Raw genomic sequence first — 24,933 nt, 5'->3', positions numbered from 1 at the left:
TTTTCAATATTAAAAAATATTATATTTTGGGAAAGAGCTACTGTTGGTCAACTCACTACTCCTATTATGCTTGGTTATAAAGACAGCCTTATTTTAAAGGCTCTGTGTGTTAGTATCCTTTACAAGGTTATAAACAAACTTTTTTTTTTAATTGTCTTCTGTTTGGTTTTATTATGGAAAAATATATGGTTTATTGATGGAGAAATCTTTCTTAGTGTAGAACCACAATCTTAGTTTATATTGAACATTATATCTAGCTTAATTCAAGGCTATGAGGCCATACTTTCTTGGATCTTGAGTTACCAGTTAGAGGAAAAGTTAATATAAAATTATGATAAAATACTGCTGCTCTGCAATTTTGCATTTATGTATACCTGGGTAGCATTTGTTTCCCCTCTTACACAGCTTAGAATGATCACAGAAGACCCGAAGCCAGGCAGGGTAGAGCACTTGGTCAACACGCCGAGGTGCAAAGTGCTTGCCTTCGCCAGAGCTTAGCGATGTTGGAAGGGATTCTGCTGCAGGGAGATGGTCACGCGGTTTCTTTTCTGTTTGAAAAGATATATATCCGTTTTCTGAATAGCTGTGTTATTAGCGTTATTTTACGGTTGGTTAGAGGAGCTCAGTAGGATCTTGATGCTATTTTCATCAGAGCCTTCATTTCAGAAGAAACAGTGGCTTAAGAACCTATTTTTAAGTTATGCTTATGACTCCTTTTTGGTTATCAAAATTAGGGTAGCATAAGCCTAGTATAAGAACAAAATTAGCCATAGGATCTGTTTAATTATGTTCTTGTAAATTAGTCTGCTTCAGTCCTAATTCTGTCATCCTCCCTCGTGTTGAGCAGCCATTTCTTTTGCAACTGACCCACTGAAATCGCTGAACTTGGTTGCATACTGAGAGATGTGATACCAGGATTTGAGCACTCGAAACTCCTGTATATTTAGTCTTTTCTTTTTCCTAATATCTGGCTCACTTTTCTTTCAAAAACAGATCTTGAAAACTCCAGGACGAAAATGAGAAGCGCGGTGTCAGTTCGAGAGGGGCAGGGAGTCGTGCTGCTCTGCGGACCACCCCCCCGGGCGGGAGGTAAGGGACCTTCCAGGCTTCGTGCCTAAACCGGAGCTGATTGACTGTAAAGTGGAATATTTCCCTGGAAAGGCAGAAGAGAGAGATCTTTCAGAGGGGGCAAGAATGAAACCTTGTTTCTGCAGTAAATAGAGAAAACAAAACCAAAAAGATGGGGAGGGAAATACTTAGAGGATTTACTTTTATCTTGAAATGCCTTTCTAGCACCAAGTGATTTCTGTGCACTTAACATGTCTGCTTTTTATGGTATTTCCATTAATTAATTACCTTCTGGAGTTAAATTCTGCCCAATTTCACAATTGCTGAGCTGCGATGAATCTGGTTTTCTCTATGACTAGACAATTGCGAAGAGTAGATTGTTGTCTTTAATTATGCTAGTATCTGCCTGTTTTCTTGCAATCAAGGCATTTGATAGTGTAATGTTATGATGCTGGCATAATTTAACGTGCTGCTATCTCGAGGGGGGCAAGAAACCTGGATATGTGGATTCTTGGTGGGCCAAAAGTTGCGAGGACATTTTATCGTTTATTCTGCATCTGTAGTCTTTGACTGATTGCTGTTGAGCCTCAAGGAATATTTGAAAGTAACTGGTTTTATTTGTTTTTAATTGATAAGGAGTCTCATTATTAAAGGGCCATGACGTTAAACATCAGATTTGATTGCAAAGACAAGGTAATATAAGCTAAACTTTGAATACAATAATATAGGTATTGTGGCCTCTTAAATTTGGCAGAGTCCAAGCAGACACAGCTATAAAGTGGCAATTTTACAACTGTCTGAGCTTGCAGAATTTTTCTCTCTCTAAACTGATGCGTACTCTTAAATCATCTTTATAGCCTTACAACAGCTTTGTCTCTTCAGCTGCTGAGAAAATAGGTCATCCACCCAGCTATCTATAAGAATTAGAATGATTAAATTTTGCTTCAATATGCAGTCCAAAGTCTGAATTACCCCAGCTATTCTTACACTTGCATCCTGTGCATGGGTATACAGCCAGAGGTGGTTGCCAAACGGACTGCAGCTCTGCACTGAGTCTGCAATGTTTAAGTTTGAGGTGTTAAACAGGAGGTAGTACAAAACATGTTCATATTGCTAAGAACGGTGGTTCAAATCAACACGTGGAAGAGGTGAGAATTTCTTTTGCAGTCAGCAGATGGGATATGATTGACACCCCCCACACTAATTGTGTTATTTATGCAAAAAAGAGAGAGCTGAGGGCTCCCTGAATTATCAAATGGAATTGAGATTTGGTACCAGAATTATTTAAAATCCTTGGATTTGTCTGAGAGTTGGAGGATTAACCATTGAAGTTTTTAGGAGACATAGAGCAAGGTGGAAAAAATCCTTCCTTTTCTTTCTTCACTAAAATAAACCTATAGCATGGTGACATCAAGCATGTATGTGCCTCTAGATCTGGCTCAGTAGGATGCAGGTCAGTAAGTCTTAGACAAAATATCCATGTATAAGCAGAAGTAGTTTCTTAGAAATAGCAGGGATGGTTTAGGAGCAGCTGACCTGGCCTGAGGGCTCCGAGGGCTGTGCAGCCCTTTCCAGATCGGTGATCTGTTGCCCCCCACCCCCGCCTTTGATTCTGTATTTGTTGCACTGAGCTATCTAATAACTCCAGACAACACTAATTCTAAAAGCCTTCTCAAATACCTTGTTTTCTCTTCCCCTTTAGCCCCTGAAATATTGTTCTTTTGTGTTCTGCCATGTCGTGCAAGTTCTAAGTTCTTGCTAGCTTGATGGGGATTTGCACTTAGTGCTTACATTCTCTGTGAGGGGCCTTCAAGAAAAGACTTGATTAAATTGTGATTATTCCTCTATATACAGCATTCCAGTTACAATAGAAACCAATGTTTATCCCAAAAGAAATGCCAGTTCATAGTATGGAAAAAGGAAATTGCTTCCCTTCTACAATTTGGCATATTTTTTTCTTTGCTTATCTTAGCCACAGATATTTACATAAGTAATATGAATATCCCCTTTCAATGGGGAGCAATTTATTCATGCAGTTAATGGTACTTTTGTCCTTTTGAAGTTTGCAGTTCCAGTTCCATCAGGGTATGGACATCTACCATTTAAACTAACAATGAAACTCCCATTTAGCTTCATGCACATTGGCTCATATGCTGAGCTTGTATTTTAGCTTTGCTTCTGTGATGGCTGTTGGTGTACGGGGGGAGGAAGATGATGCTCGCTATTTCCAGTTGAGGGTGCACAGATCAGTTTTATATTTCTGTCATTAAACATGAGCTGTATCGCAAACCACTCCATTTTTTTTATTTTTTTATTTTTTTTTAGAGTTAGTGCATTTTCCCTTTTTGGCATTCCCTTTTTTAGCAGTCTTGTTTGGGATTTACTGAACAGGAGATTCAATGAATGACTAGCTTTGTGTGTGAAGACTTTCCCCCAGATATTTTACTAATTCAACTGGTTTTTATGTTAGATAATGTAAGTTGTATTATAATTGAGCAGTGATTTTTGGATAATTAAGATGATCATCTGTCAGTGTTCTGCATGACCATACTTCTGTGTATAATTTTAATTCTGTTATAGCGAGCCAGTAAATCATCTCCCCCACGTACTCGAAAGATAAAATGACATCTGAAATTGATTGATGTGCATCTCCTGCTAGCTTTTTCAGTTGTTATAACCATTAAGTTCTACTGAACTCTCTACAGCTGTTTTGACTTTTTACCGTGTTGCTGTTAATGTCTTTGATGGTTTTAAAGGACTGTCAATGTAACAAAACGTATCAACATACAAAACTTAATAGTGGACACACTTAACATGCAGCCGGTTAAAAAACGTTCGTGCAATGCTAGTTTTTTTCCTTTCTGCCAAGAATGGAAAAGGCTAGGCATATGGAGAGCTAAAAATTATTTTTCTCTGCTATTGATTTTGTTCCAAAAATCGGTATCTAAGGAGTGACAAAGCCCTGAGTAAAGCAAATCTACAAGCTCCTTTAGGGTTTTACCTACTGTTACTACTGTATGCATATCTTGATTATCCTGTAGCTTGTCTTAAGATACTGTTTCTATTTGCTAGATATTGTGATTTATATTTGTTTAGTACAGTCAGTTTTACTAATCTGACATTGATTTTGGATTCCAGGAAATGTTCCTAATTTATGAGGTATATCCTGTCCTTCAGGACAGGAGAAAGCAATGAGACATAGTCCTTTTCTGTTGTCTCTGGTAGTTTCAGGGCTGCTTTGCACACCGAGAAAAAGATGATTTTTAATGGCAGAAGTGAAGATTTGCTTGATGGTTATTCAAACTTTTCAAGGAATTCAGGCTTGGGTGGAAAAACTAGGCGTTAGTTTTATGTTGGTAGATCTTGTTACTAAGTGGAATACGACCATAACCCACAAGTAAACGGCAAGAACGTTGTGGAGCCGACAAGCTGTTGCTTGGAAATTGCGAGGAAGTTCTACTTGTCTTATATTCCTGATTAGCCTCATGTGATAACGTGTTCGTATTTCATGCAATACGGCAAGGATATTTCTACATATATAAAGCAGCAAGAGGATGTCCTCCCTCTTACTTTCATGCCCTAATAAATGTAGACTTAATTGATAAATGAGACCGTATTTGAAGGATAGGGATCAATTTAGATTATAGCTTATTATTTTGAAGTTGTGACATGCTGGCTTGAAATGATATTAGATCATGGAAAAATAGATCCCAATTTTATTGCTCGCTGCTTGATACGACAAATACTTCAGTGAATAATGTTACGTCTGTTGCAAATTAGTATTTAGACTTGCAAATTTTTGCTCATGTGTCTTGTATTGCTATTTGGAGACCTGCAAGTTCCAGCAAGGCTGTGCTTCATGAATAGCATGGCATGGAAAGTATCTCAAATGCCAGAAATATTTTGATGCTTTGATTATTTCTTTTCCGCAACTCTTGAATATCAACATGCTATTTTTCAGGGAACTGTGAATTGAATTGATTTTACTTATTTGGCTTTGGAAACATTTTGTACCCTTAAAACAAAGCAAAACCAAACTGATAGAACTCCAGAATATGTTTTCTTTTCTGCTGCCCATCAGTGTGTTTTCAGGAGGTGGAAAGCACCCTGGTTTTGCACCTCTACTTTTTGCTCTTGTTGCAGATTGTGGATGACATCCATCTGGGCATGAACAATAAATCACACTTGCAGTAGGCACATTATGAGTTTTTTGCACAAAAATTCATTCTAAGGAGAATAGTATGTTGAATATTGTAAAAGCAATGGCCTTAAAAATGGTTGCGTAGTGTTCTCGAGCTGTTCTCAATCTGCCAAAGAGAAATGGTATTTTTATTTAAAAATATATTTTGCAATAGTCCTGCTGGTGTCATCATCATCATCTGCACAAATTTCAGCTGACAGTTTGAAATCAAATGGTACCCGAGAGACACTTGTATTTGTCCATATGAGGGACAATAATACATGTTCACAGCTGGATTTTACAATGATTTCTATCTGTCAGAACATTATTTTCACCACTAGTAACAAACCAATGCTACAGAGACGCTTTCCATGTTCTGCACTTTATTGAGTGCAGTCTTTCTAAGGCGCTTTTCTTCTGACAAACTTGTTGTTCCAGGCTGAAGTAAGCCAGACTAAAATTAATATATTCTTATTTATGTATTTGTGCAACATCTGCAGCTACTTTACTTGTTTTTAAGCTAGTGTGGAGGTGTACAACTTGCCTTGCAGCAAAAGATGCATGGTTCCAGTTTGGGAAAGGGCAAACTGGGGAAGCAAGGTATCACTCCAGATTCCTGCAGAACTCTTTGTTAACTCCGTGTTTCATTATGCACATCAATGATACTGAGCATATGAATATATTAGTATTTCTATTTTATTTATTAGCTATTTGGTCTTCTGTCCCTTTTGTAAGTCTTACTTTGAGAGCTATATCTAGATTGTGAAGGATAGCTTCATAGCCAGGTAGTCAGTAGAGCATAAAGCCTGGAAACATCCATGCTCGGTAGTATTAGCTCTCGTAAATTTTGCACTACATCTTGAATACCCATTGCAAAATGATTATGGGAATATTGCAGCCTTTTATCATTTTGTGTTTAAAGAAAGATTCTAGCCTTCAATCCTTCATGTATATATATATTTATATTTTTTAAAGTAGCATTCCCAAGTATACAAATCAGAAGACAAAACAATGTTTTTAAATCTCAGTATTTTAAAGCCAGATTATTTGTTTCATAAGCGCAGGGAGGGAGCATGTCAGAAGCTATAGTCTGTGCAGCGAGGGGTACAATTTCACCCCAAGCCCAAGGAGGAATTTTGCGTAAGACTGGACCAGCTCCTGCTGGCTGCAGCACATTTGGTTTCCACTAAAGATTCGCTAAGATTTTAGTACATATAGTAGTAGCATATATAATGTGGGCTGTTGTGGGAGAGAGCAAAGAGTAGAGGAGGCTTTGGTGGGACTAATACTGCATAAGTTTCATCAGCAAAATGTACGTGGGCACTCCAGAAGACCTTGAAAGATGGATGTGCACTTTATTGTTGATACCTGGTCTCATTAGCCCTCTTTCCTGAACCTGAATAAACTGAAAGAGGCAGCAATATGGGATAAGAGTGTTTTGATGGGAGACTGTTCCTCTCTGTGGTGGAGTATTTGTTGGAAGAAGGGGAGATGGAAAGAAAGAGGGAGAAGTAGACTAAGAAGAACCAAATTGCAAGAAAAATGTTCAGGTTGAGCCTTTTCACTTACCTAGTCCCAGGTATCTCAGGTATGCCTGGGGAAAAAGAGGAGAAAACAACTGGGTTTGGCCCTCTACCCAGATTATTTTTATCCCTAAATTGTTACTGTGGGGGTTTTCTCCTCCAGCTCTTTATTTTCTTCTCTACTAAAATATTTTGAGTTTTTCTTTAGAAACAGGATAATTGATTAGGAAGAGGCAGGAGGGAGATGGCTGCAGTCCCAGCACACAGTCGTAGCTGATCGTTACACTGTTAACAAGAGTACTGAAAGTAATTTTTGTTTTTCCCAGGGGTTTACAGGGTACCTTCTCCTAAGTGAGTGCAAGACTACCAAATGAAATGTGTCACTAATTACTGCTTCCACCTATAAACATTAGTACATTACTTTGAAAATTTACACTTGGGGTATTTCCATTAGTTTCTGTTAGTTTATATCACTAATATTTTAACATTCAGAAGAAATCAGATGTGGTTTAGTTGAGCAATAAGCTAAACTATAATCTTTTTATCCTCAAAATTATTATAGGCAGGAAGCAATTTAAAATACTTTCAACTATTGAAAAAGCACAACAGTGTTGTTAGAAATGCTCTGAGCAATTAAATGTAAAGTTCTAGGGAGGTGATTAAAAGAACGATTTGTCACTTGAAATGGGTATGGCTAATGGGTATGTATTTAAATATTGCTTCCTAAAGCAGTTTCTTACTTTTCTGCATACTTCCAGAGTACGAACAACTTGATCGGAGCCCGTACGGTTTGAATGACACAGCTAGTCTGAAACAATTAGTTCAGAAATGTGATAAAGAGAAACTAATCCATCATCCTGCACAGCTACAGGGGAAACGAAATTGGGTTTTTATTCAGCACTGGAACCCAAATGTAGAAAAGCATTTTGTTAGACTTTCCCATTAGCGTCTGGATTTCCTTCGGAGCACCAAGGGACATTTAACCTGCCAGTTAAGGAGCACTTTTACATTACAAGGTCACATTTGGTTTGAAACTTAACGCTAGCTAATGGTCAAACCTCGTGTGTGACAGGAGAGGGGGGGAAAGACAGACAGCAGGCAAGGCCATATTGCCGAGCTGCTTTTCCAGTGGATGTGCTGCTTGGAAATGTACTTAACATGAGTTTTTCTGTGGTATTAATAAAGAAATAACGCTGCCAGTCTTGAACATCTGTGTTTCCCAAGGATGAGCGTAGAAATGTTTACATTTTCATTACAATGGTGTGCTTTGCTTTTGACGCTGCTTTGAAAGACTTAGAAAAACTCTACAAATTGTCGAGTCTAGAGACAAACAGACCTTCCGTGGGCTATTTTACATCACCGGAGCTTTGCCACCTGTGGCAGCCGTGCAAAGGTAATGGACTAATGTGTGTAATTACAGCTTGGCTGGTCCATGGTTGTGGTGTAGGTGGGGGGGCCAGTAGAGAAAAATACAATGTATGCTGCAGCTGTGTTTAAGTAATTGCATCTTTTTTTACGTCACACTAGCTCATTTCAAAATCAGAAAACGAGTGGACTCTTACCATATTCCATTTAAAAATGAAAATTAGGTGTTAGCCTGAAGTAGGAACCTTGCAATTTCAGCTAAAACATTTCAATATTCTCATTAAATGTGTAGATTGAAATTGCAAGATGTTACATAGGTCTCTCGCACTGCTCTCATTGTTTTGGGTTATTCCATACACAGAAGTTGCATGCCTAATTACCTGCACAGCATGCTGAAAATTGATCTTTTATATTTTATCTACAAAATAATTCACCTTTTATGCCAAAACAATTAATGGTATACATTAGTTTCAAATCAGAGTGTTTCCATTATACTCTGGAATAGTATGAATTTCTCAGGATACATTCTTCATTTTTTGTAGCTAGACTCAGATTCCATCGTGCAGTTTACATTTTGTACAAAGAAAATATCTCCAGCCAAAAGAAGAGAGTTATTTTAAAGAGTTCGGAGGGAATTTCAGAAGCATTTGTAAATCTCCAAACTTTTTTTCCCCATGTTGGGAAAATGTTACAACTATTTTAACCAGATACTCATTGATTGTCTGACCTTACTCCCGGTGGCCACAATTCAAGCCCTATTACAGAGGCTTGTTTTGTAATTGTCATCATTTTTATATAGAAAACATCAACAAAAAGCAAACTACCAACCTACAGTTTATAGATAGACCGTATTCTGAAGTGTGACTGCAGCGTTTGTAAACAACTGAAGATTTTTGCATTATTAGTGGTAGAACTACTTGCATGCAAACAATTCGGGATCCCCCTCGGAAATACACAGTCTGAGTTTTGCTGTGTTTTTCCCAGATGAACATACTGGGGACAGTTCTTCAGTTTCTGAGCATTTAATGTGCTCAAGAATACACCCTAAAACCCTGAAAATAATGTACAATTTATTTCCAATAAGATTCTAGAGTTTTTTCATTGTCAAAACGATACAATTTTTGACAGTGGCACCTAAAGACATAATATCCAGTTTATATATATGTTAGGGGATCCCCTATTGGAGTATATAACACCTTGTCTTACGCCTCCAGTGTATAAGATTTTTATTTGTATAATAACCTTTAATGTTTGCCAAAAAAAATGAGAAAATTGTGATTCGTTTTATGGCAGAGTTAATGTATTACTGGGGTTTTGGGTTTGGGTTTTTTTTTTTGTTTGGGTTTTTTTTTTTGGCTAAAGTCCAGGCACCAAGAGTAGTCTTGCAGCTGGTTGTGCTGGCTTGCTGAAGGAAGGACAGACTACTCGAGGCGGAATAAAGTAGAATCATAGAATCGTTTAAGTTGGAAAAGACCTTTAAGATCATTGAGTCCAACCATTAACCTAACACTACCAAGTCCACCACTAAACCAGTTAAGGGCAGAGTAGCAATTTCATGTTTCCTGGCTTGGTGGCTGGGTTATTTTTAATGAAAGTAAAAACTAGGAATCATTAAGGTTGGAAAGGACCTCTAAGATCATCAGTCCAACCGTCAACCCAACACCACCATGCCCACTAAACCATGTCCCAAAGTGCCACATCTACCGATTTTTTGAACACCTCCAGGGATGGTGACTCCACTGGCTCTCTGCAGCCTGTTCCAATGCTTGACCACTCTTCCCGTGAAGAAATTTTTCCTAATATCCAATCTAAACCTCCCCTGATGCAGCTTGAGCCCATTTCCTCTCGTCCTACTTGGGAGAAGAGACCAACACCCCCCCTCCCTGCCCCCTCCTTTCAGGGAGTTGTGGAGAGCGATCAGGTCTCCCCTCAGCCTCCTCTTCTCCAGACTAAACAACCCCAGCTCCCTCAGCTGCTCTTCATAAGAGCTGTGCTCCCTGTAGCTAGGGTTTGCCCAAGTAAGAAGAGTGAAGTAGCGAATAAGAAGTCTGAAGGTAGCGCGTGTAAGATAAAATGCGCTGCAGCCCCCGGGGGCACTCGCATCCACAAGTACAGTGACCTAAACCCATAGCAGTGTAATCCTCTAAGGATTAAGCTGCAGTGAACTAAGGATGGTTTACGTCTAGGTTAAGAGCATCCTCTGGGAGTTTAATGCAGTCTACCTCACGCAGATTAATTTCCTCCTTTTAAATAATTTGCCCTTTCCCAGGGGTTCCCATGCAGACAGCCGTACGGAGCCGTCCTCAGCGGCGTTCACAAGCTGGCGTTGCTGTGTGTGAGTGCCCCGCGCAACTACGCGGTTGCTTCGGGTCTGTGCCGTGACAGCTTACTCCTTCCTGAGTGATGCTTGTTCTCGTTTTTCTGTCGTTTCTTCGCAGTTTGAGCTGAAACGGGGCCAAAAGATGAACTAATTGGTTTCTTCCTTAATTATGGAATCCGTCATTATCCTCTCAAAATCAGTGTTACTTTTTCATTACTTTTACTCATAACTCTAAGGTAGATAATTCAAAATAGCTGGTTGTAACAAATTTCCGTGTCTCTAATTGCAGTTTCTGTCATTGCTAAATTTTGTCTGATTACTTTCTTGCAAACAATTTTTTAAAAGCCATATACCATCCTGCGGGTTAGACAGAGTGCCAGTTGAAGACAGAAAATACCAGGATATTTCAGCTTCCCATTGTATCTCTATTGCAGAATATTGTAAAATCTGAATTGGAGAAGTGTCTGAAATAATAGAGATTTGTGTATCAGTGGTTGACATGAAACTTCTTTTCTTTAAAAAAATAAAACATAACACCTCTAACTATTGTTCAGTTAGCTTGATGCACTCAAAATCAAGTATTTTCATTTCTTTTCAGGATTATTTATGGAAACATCTGCTTCACTAATTGCAACGCAGTTGGTTTTGTGCATAAGTTTAAATCTATTTCAGAACAATATTGTTCACATCATTTACTTTTGGCTATTTTAAAAATCTCATTTCGGTGTGAATTATGGGGCTAGCGGATACATATTAAGCAGGTGTATAGGAGTGATGGTCCAGAACAAAAGGAGCAAGAGATGACCTTCAGAATTTGTGCATTTAGTGGATAAAATAAACTTTATGAAATCTCCTCCTCCTTTTGGTCATAGGTCTATGTGCTTCCCCACCCCACAAGCTTTTGCTTTGCCGACTTCCTGAATTCATTTATAGTTTTGGATTTCCACAACTACTGTTGTCTCTTAAATTCTGTTTACAATAAATAAAATTGCCCTGGTTCCATTCAGTGGTCTCCCACTGATGTGTTGCAGCCTCCCATAGAGGAAATGTGTAATATAATTAAAAACAATCTTTTCAAAAGCATGTACCTGAGCTTAAGGCCTAACTTTGAACCCAGTTTAAAACTACTAAATGCGTGGGGCTTACCCCATTATGTTCCTTCAGCAACATTGATTTTTTCCTTACATAGGAAGTGACAATATGGGTTTTTTAAGGCTCATAGATGGTAGGAAATGTCCACGGTAGACCTCAAAGGCCATGTGGATTTAATTGTTGAGTTGTGTAAAAATTTAGATTTAAACATGACAGGCACTTTTTAATTGAACACTTAGGAGCATAAAGCACCCAGGACAGTGTGAGCATGCTGAGTGTGTTGTGGCTTGTAGACTGCACAGTAAATAATAACCAAATAATGCAAAATAAAGAGAAGCAGCCAACCAAGACGTAGTAAACAAATAAAAATTGAGTAATAACTGTAATTTCCAATATCTTATCCATGTATGGTCACCAAATAAGGAAAAAATGCAGTGGAAAGCAAAGGCTTAGATCTCCGAGGAAGCCCAGGAGGGACATATTATTTCCATTTATAACAGAAAATCAACTGAAAACTTGTAATTGACAGAAAGGGAGTGAGATTATGTCCCTTGAGGTGCCCTAGGATCAGCAACAGGCAAATGGTGTAAACATAATAAATCACAGAACAAGTTGTTTAATATGAATTTTTTTGGAAAATAAGAATAAAATTTTGCAAAGTGCAATAAATATGAAATGAAACATTGGCTGTGGGGCACTGGTAAAGAAACACCCTGCTCCTTTTTTAAGAGAGTCAATGAAAATATATGTTGAATGGGAAATTAGGTTTCTAGGAGTGCTTATTCATAGGCTGTTGAAGGATCCAATTAAACTGGAATACACTTTGCGTGGCTTTCATAATCATAATGACTGATTTCAATGAGTTTACTCTTGACTTAGCCCAATATAATAGGAACCAAATCAAGCTGCTTATTTTCCTGCTGCGTATCCAGATCTGTCCATCCCTCTGAATGTTTTGAATAATGTCTTTGTTGTTTTTCTTCTTTCTTTCTTTTTTCTTTTTTTTTTTTTAAGAATAAAATAATATTTTGAGCTAAGGAAAACAAGTAGCTCAATAAATACCAGAACCAATAAAGCCCGGCTTCCCACAGTTGTGTCTTGTGGATGTCTGAGTTTGATGTAGAGCTGAAAATGTAAATTTTTTTTTTCCCTCTTATGGTTCCTGAATTGATACCTAATTTGGTCTACAGCCTCTCCCTCAGCCTTGTGATCACTCTCTTCATCCAGCTCCTCTGTAGAAATGGAATTATACTTTATTTTCTGGTCTTTCCCATGTAGCAAGACTGTACACTCTTTGTTCTCAAAGAGGTCGTAGTCCCCTTCAAACTCTTCGCGTGTACGCTTTCTTTTTTTCCTTTTTTAATTTTTTTTTTTTTAAATTTTATTTTTTTCTATTTAAAGTGGCTGGTAGATACTGAATAGTGCCAGACTGCAGCCAGAACAGTGCATAGGTGCCACCTCCCTGCTCCGCAGTGCTTACTCAACAAGCGCTCTCAGTTCAACAGCAAACCATTGACACCTATGTCTTGGTATTTGTGTTGTAAGATGGGAGAATAGCTGTACAGAATATTTTTTTTGTTGACTGTATGAATATTCTTTGGCTTGTGTATGAGACTCTTGTGGCACATCTCAAAAGTCTTACTGAAGTCGAGCTAGATCATAGGGTACTTCCTACTGCACTAACTACCCTATCTCTTCTTGGCAAATCCTTGTTGGCCTTACCATAAATTAATTACACCTCTCATGTTATGTAGGAAGGAACTTTTAGTGAAAGCCATTGTTGCACCTGAGGAGACATGTGGCAAGTCCAGAAGGGTAGATGGCTGTTTTCAACAATAAGTATTTCCAAATATGGCAAAAGTTTAACTCTTGAGAAAAGTCCTGAGACTGTTAATTGTTCATACACACTGCTCCTGCAAAATTATGTTAATGGAAGGAGTTTAAATATTGATAGAAGACAATTAAATGGAATTATGATAAGCCATTTCATTTGATGCCCTTTTTGCATTAGCCAGTCCATAAATATTTTAATAATTTCATTTATTGAATGTTTTTTCATCTGCACAATCTTACCTTGTGTTAAATTGTCCTGTTGGCTTAGCGGTTTCCTGGGTGCGTATTCATACTCAGCTGAGAGGGTTATGAAAATGCGTACTCTCCATTTCATGACTGCATCCAAATTTATGCACTTTCAAATTAAACCTGTGCAAAAAGGGATGATCTCCATTTTGTAGGGGCAGTGTGAATGCTACAAGATATTCTAACATGAAGGCAGGTCAATCAAGCTATAATCGTCTCTAATTAGCACTTGCAGGAGCTGTAGTCTTTTTATAAACTTTCAGCTGAGCGGGACTTGGGTGAAAAATTATTTCTTGCCTGGAAAACCATTAAAAATTAATTTCCTTTGATTCTGTAGGATATGAATGAGACAAGCGCATGGCCTCACACAGGAAGGGGCTTTTGCCAATTAAAATTGGACACACACAGCTCAGAGTGGTGTTCAGAAAAAAACAAATTCTAACGCAGCTCTTGCCAAATCTCTTAGTTTGTCTTTTGAAGTGTGGTTTTCCTTTCAAATGGCCATAATGAATGGCAGGTGAGGGCTACCTTGCCATTTAATGGAATTTTTATGGATTTTTGTATGAAAAAAATAGTTTTGCTGTGTGGTGAGCCCTACTGGGAATTTATGCTTCTTTTGTTATTCCTTTCACCTGCATACTCCTGTGCTGTTTCTGTCTGCTCAGGATCTAGCCGAGTTGTTAAGCAGCTACTGAACGAATAATGTTTCCATTTTAGCAAAGTTCGGTCTCATTTTTGCTGTCTGCTCCTATTTCTGTGCATATTGGGTCTTTTTTTTTTTAAAAAAAAAAAAAAGTAGATTAAAAAAATTATCCTTGTGTAAAACACTTTGAATTCCTTTCACCTTTTTCTTCTGCTGGAGGAGATATGGCTTTGGTGAAAAAGTGGTTTGGTTTGCCTTTTTTTGGTTTTGCTCTTTTCTGGTACTTTTTAAAATTTATTTTTCTCAGTCATTAGGTCTCTGGCCCTGTTTGTTACATAATACAGTATTGTATATAGTACAATACTGTAAAATACAGTAATAAACTGATCTTTGAGGAAGAAAATGTGAAAAACCCTACCAAACGTCTTTACTTCTTTTTTATTATGAACTAGAATTGTCATTTGCTTGGATCTTCAATGAATATCCATCGTTTGTACAAGAGGACAGTCGGCGATTTGTGTCTCAAGAGACCGGTCACCTCTACATAGCCAAAGTCGAGCCGTCGGATGTAGGAAATTACACCTGCGTTGTAACCAGCACTGTGACCAACAGCCAAGTTCTTGGCTCGCCAACTCCTCTAGTGCTGCGCACGGATGGTATGACTTCCCTTCTACACCATAAATAAATAACACATCTAGTCGTCAGTGAATGTTTTTGCCTCTTATGGTATAACCTTTCATGCGTTTTCAGGATATCAGTTGCTTTACAAGAAGATAAACTATTTTGTGTTGCATGTTGTTCTTCCTCTCCTAAGTCTGACAGTGATTTCACTGGCAGGTCCCTATGCTTCTCTTTCCAAATGGAGTGTGAGAGAAATAAACTTGATTTTGAATTTAATGTGATGTGATGCTAAAGAGAGAAAAAAGGCTTTAATAATTAAAAATTACCTTTTTCAATTGTCTCACATAGGTGTGATGGGAGAATATGAACCCAAAATAGAAGTTCAGTTTCCTGAGACGCTTCCTGCAGCTAAAGGCTCGACTGTAAAGCTAGAATGCTTTGCACTGGGAAAGTAAGTTTTTGACTTCACCCATACTGAAAGTTGAAGCACATTAGGGTTCATCTGCACAAGATACGTGGAGTTCAAGCACTCGATTTGGCGGTGTTTTCTAAAGACCCTGTTTTGATCATCACAATTATTGCCTTGGAGTAAGAAGGCAAAAAGTCTTGGAGTACTGTCCTGGTTTTTGAATTTGTTTAGAATTGAAATGTATATGTTGGCAACGCAGGAATTTACATTTCATTTCAAATTATCCTGAATAAGATCAGTGGAGTTTTGCCTATATCCTTTGACCTAGCTCTGCTTTTGCTGTGTAGAAGTAAATGTTGTTGAAGTCTGTGAAAATTTTGTCTGGATTTTACTGTTAAATGTACTTGATGCTTTCATAATATTGTTCTTCGTTTATAACGGAAATAAAGATTAAAATGCATTCCTCTTCTGAATGATATTTCACACACAATTGATAGCTTTTCTCTTTCACAAATGATCTGAGAATACATTTATGTTTCTGTAAATGTATTTACCTACCACTTTGCGGTTTATTTGCAGACAGCTTTGTCAGGTGTTCATAATTTTAAGTGCCAGATTGATAACTTAATGCTGTTGCTTTGGTTTCCCAGCTAGGTGAGTGAAAGTTTTAAAATCGGGGAATGAATGGCTGGTGTAGGATGGGAATTTTAAAAGACTTGCCTTGATTCTCCTTCCATGGAAGACACTGGTAAATCTCACCTGTCTTCAGGGGAGGCCAGGGCTGATTTACAAGAAATTTTAGAATCGTTGGACATTCTCACAGATATTAAAGAAAAAGTTGGTACTGCAAATTATAGCATATGAAACAGAACGATTACACGCAAATCAGTTGCCATAGTGTCTGACCATCTGTCATACACGGTATGAATACGACTTTTAACACAAGCTGTTAGTCACTTCTGAGTTTGATCGTATATTAGTTTAAGTTTCTAATTTTGACAACCAAGTACTTCAAACAAAGCTGTTTAAAATGCCATTATTATCTTTTTAGCCCCGTGCCTCAGATTAACTGGAGAAGAACTGATGGTCTGCCATTTCCAAGTAAAATAAAGCTGAGGAAATCCAATGGCATGATTGAAATACCTAATTTCCAGCAGGAGGATGCAGGACTATATGAATGTATTACTGAAAACTCAAGAGGAAAAAACATTGCAAGAGGACGTCTCACTTACTATGGTAGGAAACTTTCTTTCTCCTTCTCTCCCGCCCTTCTTTCCACATGAAATATAAACAGCTCTAGGGTACTTTTGGGTTTATAGCTTCCACAATACCATCAAGCATTTGTGCTTGAAAATCAGTGGCATCTGAACTACTCGCAGAGGACGAGAACTTCTGTACCAGGTTTTTGCATAACACTTGTAATAAACATCCAGGCTCAAAAGGGGTGCTAAGAGTAGTGTAGAAAGTGCTTGTGCTTATTTTTCTATTATGGAAAGACTTTTCTTTAAACACTTCTTGCTGGTCCATTGGTGAAACCTTAGATTTTCAGTCAATTGGATTTATTTGGGGGATCATTTAGGCCTCACATTTACAGGAAATAAAAATTTTATCTTGCTTTAGGAAAAGATTACTGATGGATATTGTCAATCCTTTGCTTTCAAAACAGCCAATTTTATTTTAAAATGAGTAAATAAATGAGAGAATATAATCCAGCATAGGAAATGAAATAATATGAAATTTAATAGCTGGAAACAGACAGAGTCTCTTGTGCATTTGAGGCTATAGAGTGAAATGAATATCAGCAAAGCACATTGGTGGTGTTTTAAAGCTAGAGCGATGTGCAACAAAGTGGTAATTGACAATTTTTGTTAAAGCTATATCTCAGCAAATATAATTTTCTTTAGGCAAATGGCAATTTAAAGAGTGTTTCAGACTGTGCTTTGCAATAGCATTCCAAATATTCACATAGGAATATCTGAGCAAAGATTTTTTTTTAAAGTTGTATAAAAAAGCATAGAGCATAGCTACTGTGCAACTTTGAGCAAATGTTCTTTCCGTTTACTACTCCTGTATGGAAAGCTTCTGTTGATTAGAACACACAGAGTGCTGCAGTGTAGATTTTAGTTAATGAAGATTTTAATTCAAGGCACAACAGATTTTATAAGGAGGAAGGGAAAGAGACCTCTTGCCCTTTCAACTTCCAAATCAATAGTTACACTGAATCATTGCCCCATCATTGGAAGTGTTCAAGGTTAGGTTGGACGGGGGACTTTGAGCAACCTGAATTTTCCATATTCTAGTTATAATTACGACTTTTTGAGAAATCCTAGGCATAACATAGGGCAAAAGATCTGCCAGTGTCATCTGTCATTCCAAACTTGGCACTATGCATTTGATTGTATAAAGTGATTTTTATTTGCTACTTGAAAGTTTCAAACAAGTTGTGGTTTGTACATCAGTTTGGCTCAGTATTGCTACTCCAGTTTTAAATCGGGGCAATTGTAAGACACGTCAGTGTAAACTACATACAAAATAGAGTAGATTTGTTCATTAGTCCTTCTAATTACGACAGTGGGCAATCTTGAGATACTTGACCTGCTTTCCAAGTTTTGTTTTGCTCATTAAACAACACAGAGCTGAAATAAAGGATGTTGCTAATCAATAAAAGCAACCAAGTTGCAGTTTTGCGACAAGTAAATCAGTGTCAACATTTTCATTACAAATCCGGAAGGGGATTTGAACCCTCAGATAGAGTTCATATTCCAATATAAATGTCTTCCCGTATTAGATTCATTCCTAATATGGATGTTTATCCTAAAAAGAATAATGAGACCTGTAATGGCATTAATGGCACTCCAACTGTTTCATTTCATTTGTTCTGCTTAATGAAACCCATTCCGCAGAATTAAGCAGATTTAAGTAATCTTTCTTATTTTGTTACTTGCTTTGTTGTTGCAAATACAATGCCAACAAGTCTGTGTTCAGGATAGGATCTTTTTAACACTTTTTGATAATTTTAAGCATTTTAATTCTGTTTGTAGATTAACAATGTTCTATAACTGAAGATAATATCTTCTGATGGCTTGTCACTGCGTCTGATACCAAAGCTCAGAAATCTATCCGGTAAAGAAATCTAACCATATGCCACTCAGTCTTCCAGTAAGAGATCAATATTTAAGGAAGTTGTTCTAAAAGCAGATGAGGATTTGGGGGAAATTAATGCAATATACTGAAGACTTAGAATAAAAAACATCCATCTGCCAGGAAGTACCAATGCTGGCAAGGATGAATCAAATCTATGTGGTAATGTTAGTGGATGTTGGCTCCTGTTAAAACATTTTATTGGTAGAAGTGCAAGACGTGTCTGCTAATCATATATAGAAAAATATGTGCATTACAAATGGACAAATTCCTTTTTATTTCAACAGTGAAAATGTTTCTTTTTCTCTCCTCAGAAGGACAAAGCATGGTTCTGGCTTACCCAAGAAAGAGTATAAGAAAAATTGGAGTTAACATTTTCCAAGTTGTCTTAGTGAAATAATGTGAAAAATAAATCTCTTCAGGAAAAAAAAATATAGACAAAAGTTTTCCATTTCACTGAAAAATAGAAGGTTTTCCTTTCTTTGCAGATTTTAAAGATTCTGTGTAAATGAAACTTCCAGCTTGTCCTAAACAAAAGCTTGAAATACTCCATTGTTCTGCTATGAAGCGAAACACTCTTATTCTCCTGATCTGTTTTATGAGCTGAAACTGTAAAATTTGAATTCTGAAAGTTGGGTTTTTCAGTGCATAAATGGTTTGATTTAAAAAAAAAAAAAAAAAGTTGTGTTTTCTGTGCTATCCTGCCTCTTCTTCCAATAATGAATTATAGTCTTGAAACCACAAAGCACTTGAACATAGGCTCAACTTTAATTGTATCCATAGTCATTTTAAGAGTGCTTATAAATTTGGTTTAGAAATTCTGTGCACATCTGCAGCTCTCTTTATGAAAAATATAATGAGTCTGCTTTTTCTAATTTCATTGTGGGTTTTAAATAATGTCTCAACCCATAGTTGAAATCGATAATTAAAATAGATACTCTAAAACAGATATTTTGGGTTCTTTCATAACATTACTAACAGACCATTGATCTTCCTTTTTTTCACATGAGGGATTTTATCAAGAAAAGCCCAACATCAAATGTTCAGTTTTTTTGTCCTTTGTGCAGTTCCGACACTTGTTTAATGCTAGTTTTCTCCTCAGGGGAGTTCAGAAAGTGCTAAAAATAGGACGAGATTATCTGACTTTGATTTAATATAAAACATGAATATATAAAAAATTTGCTTTCACTTTATTAGGGTATTCATTTGTCATTGCTATTAGCCCTTTCCATAAAGAGATAATAGAAGAAGAAAGAATCCATGGAGACGTTTCATGGCATGGAAAAATGAGAAGAGATGAAACAATTACATTTTTGTATTTTAAGATGCAATTAAACATGTAACATGGTAGAGATACGTAAAGCAATTAATTTAAAGTATAATTTAAGAAAATACATTCTTAATTAGCACATGCTGATTTAATGGAACTCATGCTTGACAGTACCAAGGTAAAATGTTCAACAGGGAAAAAAAATTCTGCTCTGCAGTTGTGGTCTGTGATAGGAAAGGCAAACCCCCCAGCAATTCATAAACTCTACATAGTTTTTTAATATATAAAAAAATACTTGTCTACTTTGTTAATTATTTTGGTAATGATGTACCACCAAAATTATACTGAAACTACATTATTCATGTGTGTGGAAGAGCCTCGCTGTGTAAAGCTTTTGTCTGATAGCCTGATTTTATCTTGTTCATGGAGATGTCTTCAAAACATTCACTACAAAAGTATAAATAACTAAATAATATCAAGGAGTTGCTGAGTTTGATCGGCCTACATTTTAATTGTCGATGCTGTAGAATAATTTAATTCCCTTGCTACAGAGACAAATTGTTCATCTTTTTTACATACTAAAACTTTCCCCAATGATGTAGCAATTACCTGTTGCTTGAGGAGGTTTTTATTTTAGGATGGAAGTCAAGTAATGGACATCTTCAGGGACGTGTTAGATGCTTCTCTAGGCCCAGTTGTTTTATCAGAAAAAAGTTATTCATGCTTAAAGTTACTTGGAGTTTTGAGATAAAATAAGGTTCATTACTGCTGTAGGCATCAGTATGAGTGTCGTAGCCTGACTTTCGGATATACTACCTAGAAAAATGAAGGTTACATTTTCTGGTTGTTTTTTTCCCCAGTATGCTTCATAGCTGCTTTCTCTTGAACTATGGAAAGTTCCTTTTGACTCTGATTTATTGCCCAACTGCTGAGCTGAGCTATCCAAAGGTATTTTCAAAGGAGATTTCCAGCCTAGCTTTCAGACTGTAAATTTCAAAGTAAAGATACATGTATAAGCAGACTGCATCTTACATGCGAGCCCCAATTAGGGCTGTTACGGAAAAGCTTCCCGTAGTCTTCTGCCTCCAAGCAGAGGCAAGGCAGACCTCAGTACTCTCTGGGAGAGCACAGTGTCTAGGCAAAAGTCATGGGCCTGAAGCTCTGCCTTTCCTTCATGCTATTCCTATGGCTCACAGCATTAGGAGGAGATTTTTATTGGAGTCTCCTACTCTGAAGAAAATCAGATATAAAAATTCCTGTTGACGTGCATCATGCATGGTACCCCACAAATGATTTACAAATTAGATCTCAGCACAGCTTCTGAAAAGCATCAGCTTCGTCAACCATTGCTTCCAAGAGCTTTGTTGCATTCGCTCATTGCAGTTGGTCTTCATTCGCATCAAACCCCGGAACAGTAGTCACAAAGGGTTTCTTAAAAATAAAAAAAAAAATGGTTCTTGCTTTCCTTATTGCCTACAGGGATGCCCTAGAGTGTAATGAAGTGACAGTTGTTTTCTTCAGGAACACCTGCCTGGACTAATTAGCTGGAAGAAAAGGGTGATCGTAGCCACCAAAAAAAAGATGACCGAGTCTTCTCACTGGGATAAATTTTACGAAGTTACACATGTGTGTCACTTCTTGCCTATGGGACCATGAGTATTGCAAGGAGTATTTTAGGCAAAAACAACTGAAAATAGAGTCTGGTGCTTTTCCAAGTGACTGACCATGAGGCTGACTGCTAGCCTTCTTTAGAAAAATCAGTTACCTACAAGTATTTCATCCTAAGGGAACTTTATATGAATCTTTCATGAAGATTGCACAGCAAGTTCCTAAGAATTCTTAATATTACCACACAATACAGATTCCTGTCACAGTCTCAAACCCTGTACTGCAAACTCCATTAAAATTAACTTCCAACCTCTCAACTTACAGGACATCATCTTTGTTTCATCTCAGTGAAAATATGTTGCCTGCTTGCCTGTTTCTTGCTTAAGGAAGAAGGAGTGGTGTCTCCTCAGGAAGACCTAAGCCATTAAGCTATACACCAAGCCAATGCAGTAGCTCCATGAGAGAATGAGGCTTTGTTACCAAGTCATTAGTCTTCCTTCAGGAGCACAGATGTGGCAGTGGTGGTGGAACCAGATGTTCTAAGCAGGTAACATTTGCCTAACAGTGACTATACCTCAAGAAGAACAAAGCTGTATATCCAGAATCATTTAGTGCAGTCAGGCAGAGCTCAATAAAAAGGGCAGTGCTGGGACTTGAAAAGGCATACTTATCTTTTGGAAGGGTGTGTAGATCAGCTGATACATGACCTTCTGTCTGCGCTTTTCTCAGCTGCTGCAATGTGGACATCTTTACCTTGGCCAAGATTCAGAGCATTCAGTGGAACACTCCCAGCTGGAATTGCCCCTGTTTAGCTGCCTTTTCAATTTTGAACTGGTTAGTTGAATTGTTCTTTTTCAAAGAGTTTCTAATACTTTTACAGCCTTTTTTAAAGACTGTGAGATGTAGCATATTGAAAGGGTATTTTTCTTTCTGCTGAATTCCTTCATCAGTAATTTGAAGAGAAAAAGAGCCTTCCTCAAGAAAATCACTAAAGTCTACGTCAACACTCTCTTGCGAATGAACAAGCACCATAAATTTCTCACATTGTGGCTTAGGAAGCTCTGTTCTGTTCCTTTCTGTTTTGAGTGGTTGTCTTGCTCCCACGCTTTCCAAAACGACCCAGTTTATCATATCTACTGTGGAGACCTGGGAAACCGTCCTATGGAGAATGCCTGACATGAAGATTGTTCTGTCCTAAAATGAAGATTTATGGTGTAGACAATGTTTTTCTTACTAATGGAATTGAATCCAAGATCTTGAACTTGAAAATAGACTTATGTTTAACCTACTTTGAAGTGGAGATACACAGCAGATGTGAAATATTGCACATGTATGGATCCATCAATAATTCAGGCACTGTTGCTTGTTGCATAAATATTTAGGTATGCAAAGTGCAGGAAGCATGCCAACATGGAGTCCTGAGCTTTCATCCCCTTGACACATGTGGGGCAAATATGCCAAATGACAATGTGAGATAAAGCAGTGGCCCTTTCTTGAACTCTAGTGTTGTGACATTAACTTTTAAGATTTAACCAAAATTAATATCAGTAAGATAGTACATTTGTGTGACACCAAGATCAAGTTGTCCTGTCTTTTAGAGCTGACCTTAATAAAGGGAGTGTAAAAAATATATCATCCTCAAATCAGTGAAAGGCATGGGGTATAAGGGACATGTAAAACAAAAGAAATGACAGAAGTTTCACTGTCAGCAAATACTGGTTGGATTCCAAAACCTCCTAATATCTCAATGAATGCATTTTAGTAGGTTCTTCTGTGAGAAGTTAATCCTAAGTATGTATACATAAATCATAAATAGTATTAATCCTTGTTATCATAAAAGTATGGTACTTACACGATCGTGTTGAGATCTTATCGCTGTATTGCAGAATATATGATAGAAAATTTGTATGCTGCAAAAGAATGAATCTTTCTAAATGAAATGAATACCAGCCCTCATCCAAACATTGGTCTGCTGGTCTTGTGCCTGTGGCGATGGAACAGGTTCAGCTCTAAGCTGTGCTCCAGACTTCCCTTGTGACCGTAGGCGAGTCATTAATTTCCCTCATCTGAATTAATTGCTGGTGCAGCTCCATTGTAGTAGGAAGTTCAACAGGAATTAATCTGACCTTCTGTGCTTCCAAAATTCATCTATTAAATAATAATATTTTCCTGTATCACCAGGGACTTCTTTTTTTCTAGTTGTTTCAATATGAGAGTGTTACGAGATTTTCCTAAATTACCAATTTAGGAAAATCTTTAAGGTAATCAAATTGACTCTGGAAAATTCTTTTGCCCTTAGCTATATATTTGCAACCACGTTTCAGCCTACTTTTGATCTGTTTTCTCCATATGCAATGTCTAGAATTTATCTTTTCTTGGAGAAATAGCATATACTGAGATTATAAACTTTCTAGTAAATTGAATACATCCAAAGAAAATTCACACAAATTAGCTGTAAAACAGTGTTGTGCTGTTGTGTGAAATAGCACTAAAGGAATAAACTACTGTTGTCTTTCATGCCGTGATGTTTATTTGCCAAGTGAGCTTTTTTTTTTTAAACTGTATGAAAGCTGTAACAGATGTTTTAAACTCTACCTTTACAGTTTTAATTGTATTTTAGGTAGTTCTGAAGGATGTATGGTATTAATACATCAAAACTTTGTTTAAAAATTAGTGATCTTTATGGGCTTTCTTAAGGCCATATTCTGGTTTGCATCACCCAAATGCTGTGCTAAGACTAATGCTTTCAAAGACAGTCTCATGCATCTGCATATTCATCCAGTTAAGTACTGAGTAGCATTAGAAAACAATTTAAATGGTATTTAGAATTAAGGCTGACATGCCATTACATTTTTTTTTTAGGACTTAAAGGATTCTCTTCAGTATTCATTTAATGATTTAGCTACATCAATTATTTAATTCTGGTATCACCACTAATTTCTTTATCTTACATTTACCTCAATTTCAAAGTTCTGTTGTTTAATCCTTAGCGATTTTAATATTGGTTTCACTAGTTCAGCTGTAGTCATCTGTAATCTCAGTTTTCTTTTGGTTTACTGCTTGTAATAGAAATGTATAAAAGGAGCAGCGAGTAATTTGTTTCATTGGGTGACTTGAAGCAGAACCAGGGAGAACCTTTGTTGGTACAAACCAGTCTACGCAGAAGACTGATGAGTGCTGTGCAAATTAACCCTTTGATTCTCATATAGAACAATAACTTGTTAGGGTCTTTGTTGTTGATGTGTATTTCATGTGCAGCAAAACCTCACTGGATCCAGACGATAAAAGATACTGAAGTTGCTGTAGAGGACACCTTGTACTGGGATTGCAGAGCAAGTGGGAAGCCCAAACCATCGTATAGGTGGCTGAAGAATGGAGAACAACTGTCAATAGAGGTAACATTCTGTTTTGAAAACATGATGCTATGTAAAATTAACAATACTTCATATGAGAATTCGCAAAAGTCCATTAGTCAAGAGAAATATTTGATACTGGTTTATGTATGTTTGTCAAGAGCATCCAGATGGAAACTTCAAAAGCTGCAATACCAGAAACACAAAGACAAATTATGTTGTACAAAAAAATCCCAGCTAAAAGCAGATGTAAAAGGAATG

General features: G+C 37.2%; 1 protein-coding gene across 1 annotated transcript in view; it reads left to right on the top strand.

Annotated features, from left to right (window-relative positions):
• Positions 1 to 24,933, top strand: part of CNTN3 (contactin 3) — a 162,935-nt gene that overhangs the window by 106,763 nt on the left and 31,239 nt on the right. The window contains exons 3-7 of the mRNA XM_075714605.1: positions 994 to 1,089; positions 14,723 to 14,926; positions 15,240 to 15,342; positions 16,352 to 16,536; positions 24,578 to 24,714. Coding sequence (XP_075570720.1) covers positions 994 to 1,089; positions 14,723 to 14,926; positions 15,240 to 15,342; positions 16,352 to 16,536; positions 24,578 to 24,714 — 725 coding nt within the window. The remainder of the gene's footprint in view (positions 1 to 993; positions 1,090 to 14,722; positions 14,927 to 15,239; positions 15,343 to 16,351; positions 16,537 to 24,577; positions 24,715 to 24,933) is intronic.

This window comes from Pelecanus crispus, chromosome 7, assembly GCF_030463565.1.
Source record: "Pelecanus crispus isolate bPelCri1 chromosome 7, bPelCri1.pri, whole genome shotgun sequence".
Classification (NCBI taxonomy): domain Eukaryota; kingdom Metazoa; phylum Chordata; class Aves; order Pelecaniformes; family Pelecanidae; genus Pelecanus; species Pelecanus crispus.
The sequence above is the reverse complement of the archived record's forward strand: the minus strand, read 5'-3'. Positions and strand labels throughout refer to the sequence as shown.